This window comes from Brachypodium distachyon, chromosome 5, assembly GCF_000005505.3.
Source record: "Brachypodium distachyon strain Bd21 chromosome 5, Brachypodium_distachyon_v3.0, whole genome shotgun sequence".
Classification (NCBI taxonomy): Eukaryota; Viridiplantae; Streptophyta; class Magnoliopsida; order Poales; family Poaceae; genus Brachypodium; species Brachypodium distachyon.
The window spans coordinates 4,504,240-4,510,994 of NC_016135.3; the positions used below are offsets into that span (position 1 = coordinate 4,504,240).

The window sequence follows — 6,755 nt, forward strand, 5'->3', positions numbered from 1 at the left end:
GTCCTGGTACTCGTGGATAGCTGGTTACTGGAGCAGGGAGAGCGGGGGGATATCTGGTTCTTGTTTTCTAATTTGTGTTGCTGTACCTGTCAGCGTCATACAAGATTGCATTTGTCGCTGATATGGTGCTTCTTGACTGTATAGGGATATAAACCCACAAAACTTGTTGGTCGACAAGGAGAAGCTGCTGAATATTGCAGATCTTGGGCTTAGTCGAGCTTTTATTATTCTGACGAGAAGTTACACTCATGAGGTGCTGCTTACTGATCCAGCCATTGTGAAAATTTAGGAAAGAGGGAATACAGTAGCAGCTAGCAAACTTAGTAAAAGCACTTGGTTAAGTTATGAGCATCTAAGCTCTGCTTCTGTTTTCCACTGTGTTGAATGGTTTGTTAGCTTTAATCTTCATTTTGTTTGTTCATCAGATTATGTTATCCTTTTGTGTATTTTTGCTTTTGAATCCAATATACAGAGCCAGTTCATGCAGTCATTTCCTTTTGGCGTGTTTGGGGTGTAAGGGCGCAGAAAATAGCCCAGTCAACAATTATTGGAGGGAAAACCATATGAAGATGCTATTTTGTTTTTGTCCACTAAACCTTAGATCAATGGCTTGTAAAAAAGTGTCTGGTTTTACAAAATAAACCAGGCGTCTGGTTTAAAGACACAAAACAGGCGCCTAGGGGATAGACAGACCCATATGTTTTTGTTGAACTTATTGCGACGCGCATTGCAAGATTACTAGGGAATACCATACATAAAGAGAGAGTCATCTCAAGATGAGTTGAACGAGAGGGTTGGGCCCAGAGTTGATCATTGTTTTCACCACCATTTCATCATCAACGCTCCACGGACATGCTTGCTGGCCGACCATCTCCCAGTCCCAGAGACCATTGTATCGGACATGACCATCCCTGCACAGAACAATGCGTCGCAAGAAGGTGCACACGCTCACGAGATACTTGAGAAACACTGCGTGGCGCTGCTGGAAGCCAAGCATGACCAACTCCTTGAGGTGATGGTGCCCAAGCTGAGGGCGTAATTTCCATACACGAATGAGCATGCTCCCGTAGCGGTATTCGGGCTCGGGCTCCTCCGAGTGAGGCACATGGATGTGCAGGACCTCGAGAGACGGAGCAGCCATGAGGAGGCCGCGTGGCCATGAGACGTCCCAATTCAAAGGCAGGTCAGCGACAAGGAGCCTTTTAAGGTGGAGCAATGGCTTGTCGGGAGGCTTGGGCACAACCCATCTTCTGAGCCCAGTGAAGCGGATGAGGAGGTTTGTCATGGCGGGGGACGTACTGAGGAACTGGTCCAACTTATCATTACCCTTGGTCTCAACTATGGAATAATCTTCTAGACAGAAGGTGAGGTTGGTGTGCATGAGGCTGGGGAGCGAGCCGAATTCGACCCTGACGGTGTCGGTTAGGCGGCACGCCAGGCGAGCAAGCATTGGGAGGTCTCGCAGGTCGATCACCAGGAAGGAGCACTCTTCCAGGACGAGCTCCCCCAGCTGTGAACACGGCGCGTCAAACACCACAATGCTGCAAATCTCCGCGCAGAGGCAGTATTTGAGGTGCAGGACCTGCAGCCATGGGCACTCGTTCAACAGCATCGGGTACGCTTCGTGGGGCGTCGAAGCGGGCATGTCTCGCAAGACGAGCGTGGTGAGCGCGCCGTAGCTGTGCAGGTCTGGCGGGAACGCAGAGTGCTTGCCCATGGTCAGGCTGCGGATGCGCGACTTGAGGTTGTCGTCGGGGACGATGAAGCTGTACACGGCCGGCGGCGTGGACCTGAGGACGACGACCTCGAGATCTGTCACTCCCCATGCGCCGACCGCGGCAGCGATCAGGCGGTTGACGCAGCCGCCGTCGGACGTCTGGAAGAACTCGAGACGCAGGGTCTTGGTGCGCCGGCGGCCGTGGTGTGGCAAGATAATTAAGTTGGTGACGCCGTGGATGAAGGCCGTCATGGCAAGGGACTCGCATCTGGACATGAGAGCGTCGAGCATGGTGGCCGTAGCCTCGTCGCGTGGCAGGTGGCGCTGGCGGAGGGCGACACTCCGGCTGTAGTGCGGCGGGAGTATGTCGCTGACCCTCAGGTCCAGCGCCGGCCGCTCGCGAGGGATGCGCGCCCATCGCCTGGCGAGGGCCGCCGTCGCCAGCGCCGTGCGGGTGTCCAGCTTGTTTGTTATGACGCGGATCAGATCGTCGGGGAGCGCGCTCAGGCGGTCCTCCGCAGTACTCTCGCTCTTGCGCCGCCGGACACGACGCAGCATCGCCATGGCCGCAGCCTCGATCGCGATCGGATCTGGTTTGTGGTCCGGCCGGTAAAGCGGGAGGTGTAATTTGTTCTAAATAGGCAGGCGGAGCTGTTCGTCTGGCACGCGAATTAGTTACTGGATCGGATTTGATGTGCGGTGGAACCGGAACGGACAGAATCTTCTATATTTAGGAAGGAGAACCCGCTACCTGATTTTATATGAACTTTCTTAAATTTATTATGACCACACAAATCATCCGTCTTCCCCTCTTCAATCCCATTTGCAACTGACGCGTTCCGAATGCCGGCCGTCGGCACCAAACACCCGATCTCCCTCCGCGACCTATAAAACACATTTCCGATCGCGTCATCTTGTGCCCCTTAATTGGTAGAAATACACAGCATAGATCGTGCAAATCAAGAAAGGAGAGTAGATTGGGAAATCATACGATCGAGGGCTCACTGAAAAACACTTGATGCGCTCGGACGCGTAAAGGAGGACGGAAGAGGGCCTCGACGAGGAGGCGCAGCAGCCGGCGGTGGGTGGACGGGTCCGGGAGCGAGATCGAGATCGAGAGGAGGTCTCATGTCCGCGCGTCGACCGCGTCCAGCGGCCTCTCCGGCCAGACGTGTTGCTACCCACGCTGACCCCATCGCCTCCAGCCAGACGTGTTGCCACCCGCACCGATGCCGGACAGGCCCTGGTGGTGGCTCAGGTGGATGAAGTTTGGTGGTGCTCGAAGCCGCAGCTATCGCTACTACCCCCGCGGTCACATTATGTGAGAACATGGCTGTCTAAAATCTTTAATTCTAAGTATGGGGCTGACTTTAATTTGCTTTACATTCAAACAATTTTATCATTAGATATGAGAGTCTTCTATGAAATCTAATTCTTCCTCTAAAATGGTAAAACTTCTCCCCTCTCGACGACCAGTTGGTTGTTTATGAGGCATAATTCACAGGAACTCATGGCACTTCATTTCCTGATTTCATTTTTTTCTCTTTGGTGCACACATATTTACAATAATTTAAAAAAAGCCCCGCAGAGACGCGCGGTGTATTATCTAGTTCCTGTAACACACGGCCCTCGTGCACGTCGAAGAGGGGTGGGGGGTGGAGGAAGGCGGGTTCCTTAGAGCATCTCCACTTGGCCCATCCATATGGCGTCCGGCGCGACCGGTTTTTAGGTTGTTGGTGGGGGCTTTTTGGGATCCATCGGCACCTAGCTGTGGTTTTCGCAACAACTATCACTAATTTGGTGGTTTGCGCAATTTACTCGTCCAAACGGCCCTAACAGACGGCACTAACGGCGGTTCGGGCTGGTCAACCCGATATGTGGGCCCGAGCTCTCAGAAATGATGTTATATGCCCCAAATAACAGAATCAGTGCTATGTGCAAAAACTTGCTCGGACCGCGTGTCGTTCTGCGCGTAAATTAGTGAAACCGATGGTTTTTGCAACAACTGTCTCAAATGTGTTGAATCTGCGCAAATTACTCTCCCGATCAGGATCGAGCTGACGAGTGTCTCTTTTACTTCCCCGCCGCAGTTGCATCGCTGCCAGCCGCTGGGGCAGAGCGCCGGCCCGAGACACCACAGTGGATATGCAGCCGACCTGCCTGCACCGTCTGCTGGCGTTGGTCGTGCGTTCCTCCTCCTCAATGCCCCACGTCAGCAGCCCACCGCTAGGTATGTGCTGCGCCTTGGCCTTCTACGATATGGGGTTCGAGTTCTCAAATATGTTCTTTTAAATGTTTAGTGCAACTGTGAAGTGATTGAATGTACAACTTTATCAGCTTTGTGCTTTGTGTTAGTATTTTACTCCTCTTCTTGTTTCACCTTAGTTCAGTGCAAAAGAACCAGAGGTCATTGTTTCCATGTTAGTTTTGCACTGCCGGGCTTTTGTACTACAAAACTGATTAATATTGTATCTTCTCATTTAGTTTTTTCTCTGGTTGTAGGTTCTGATACCAACATGCTTCTCAAAGAAGCAAGGAGCAGGTGGTTAAAGCCTTCGGAAGTCTACTCTATCTTGCTGAATCATGAGTGCCTCCTGAGTCACCCATGAGCCACCGAATATTGAGAAAGTTGGCTGTTTTCGACTCGGCATTTCACATTATTGAGTTCATCCAGTTGAGCAGAATGAAGATTGACAAACTGAAGCAGGCTTTTGGAATTAAGGATCCCCAAGGATCCTCTTTGGCTTGCAGTTTGTATGTAAGATCTACTCCCAAGTTTATTACTAAATGTTAACTGTATATAATTAGCTACAGTTTTGGGCATGCATTCCAGTCTAATGAGAGCATTTTTAATATGCCCTTTTCGAGATTACACCTGTTCATCTTTTGGCTAGCATAGATGGTCCAGGCTCCAGAGTAGGATATTATGGATTGGTCGAGGTGTTCTGTTGCTACAATTGTGATGTTACAGATTATGGTGATGGTAGTAGTAGTTAATGTTGAAGATTTTGCCCTCAGATTGTGAGCTCACTAGAGGCTGGGGCGCGCGCCCTCCTGGGTTGTAGTTTTTTTTTTTTTGCCCCTTTGTTCTCATTGCGCATTGATTTATGGCCCCTTGATTTATTCACACATGGCCAAATTTTCCAACAAACATCAAATACAACTACGGAGATGAAATGTGACCCTGAAAATTCGGGAAAAAGAAAAGAAAAGGACTACTGATATGCCTCCGTCCCTGTTGTCAGCGAAGCAGCAGAGCGGCAAGCCGAACTACTCTGAAATCTCTACCCAGGGCTCCAGCCTGCAGGGCATCTCCATTCCGGCCACTTTTATCGCCGCCTCCGCATATCCTCCTACACGAGTTGAAGAGGGTGTGGCCCGGAAGCACTACATCGGACATGGTGTAGGGATTAGAAAGGCAGGGCAGCGTAGAGTTCCTTGCATTTAAATGCAGATGTTTCATTGTAAACAAAGAAAATGAATAATTCAGAAATCTAGAGAGCTCAGAAAATATATTTTTTGCGATGCTCCTGTAAATTGTGATAATACAAAACTACTGGGGTGGTAGAGAAACAATACCATGTGATTCTCGCAAGGAAAAACCGTAGCGGGACACGTGGACATGACAAGCGAACACCTTTTCACTCGTGCTTATTGGTTTTAAATACAAATGTCACAAGTCCTTGGTCTATCTACTTGAAAATAGTTCAATTAAATAGGTGGGCTACTCATTCAGCTATAATACTTAAATTTCCTGTTATTACAAATTGGTTGGATATGCTTTTGGATAAATAACATATACTTTCATAACATTTCATCATATGACAGCCTGGCAGCTCAAATAGTGCAATGCACAGGAAATCACTGGCAGATTGGTTTACAGAACAAACAAGCAGGAAAAAAAGGCTTACCTCTGATCCAGACCCAATAATTGTTTTTCTATAGCATCACTTGCAAAGCGATATTGCCTCTTGAGTATGTCCCATTTGTATCTATCAAAAGATAGCTCTGCTTCGGTAAAAAAAAAAAGTTATGTCAGACTTCCAAAAACGACCAACCAAAAGAACAGCAGGTTAATGATTACAGAAATGCTAGTTTTAGAACTAAAATATCTGTAATGCTGCACTGGATCATTACAAAGAGTATGTTTTACCAATATCATCCCTCATCATCGCCGTTCCATTGACAATATGTCTGTTAATTTGCTTTTACCATTGTACAGTGCTTCTCTTTAATTCTTTTGTGCTTGCTAAAATTGTTGGAACTTTGATTAGTAAATTTCGCCCCAAATGATGCTCTGGACCTAAAGTGCTTGCTTTCTCCAAGTGCATTACAGTTTCAGCTCAAGCCCATCGATTATTTCGCTCACGTCAAGAATTCTGAAGCATCATTGAGTATATAGAAGCAGTAGGATTACCAGAAAAATATTTCAAACAATCTCAAATTTGAGGGCAGCAAACCACATGTTCATTCATTCATCAATCTGATATATACACACTGGTATTTTTACAATTTCACAATACACAAAGTCTACTGGTACAATGTTCTAATTTCTCAACACTAAGTGTAGTACCAAAATACTCCTGCTTCACCTCATATAGACCTGCAGTTCACAGAATAATTGTGACTCTGAGTCTACAGGCATAGCACTAGCACTCTAGCAGACGGTGTACAACCGAAGGAAACATCCTGGCAATTTAGCATTCTACATCCCCGCAATTTAGCATTCTAATGGAAACAAAGCTTTGTAGAGAACGAAGCTCTGCTAGCTGAATGTGAGGAATTTAGAAATGTCTAAACAAGATCGTGACTGCCTGCATAAGACAATAACATAGTTCAGTAAAAATATTATAGTACTCCGTAGAAAATACAAGAGGGAAAGAAAACTGTGGAATCGCATTGCTTGGAGCTTTGTTTCCACCGTCGGTTGAAGCGCCGGCGCGAGCGCATCCGCGACAAGCATCGGAGCCATGTGGAGGCGGATCACGAGCAAAAGGCGGCGGTGGGGAATCAGGGGCTCGCCGGCACCTACGTTTCC

At 48.0% G+C, this 6,755-nt stretch overlaps 1 protein-coding gene across 1 annotated transcript; it reads right to left on the reverse strand.

Annotated features, from left to right (window-relative positions):
• Nucleotides 1–347: 347 nt before the first annotated feature.
• Nucleotides 348–2,390, reverse strand: LOC112269299. The gene has a single exon (XM_024455770.1). The coding sequence runs from the start codon at nt 2,279–2,281 to the stop codon at nt 767–769; it is 1,515 nt and encodes a 504-aa protein (XP_024311538.1). The 5' UTR covers nt 2,282–2,390; the 3' UTR covers nt 348–766.
• Nucleotides 2,391–6,755: the final 4,365 nt, after the last annotated feature.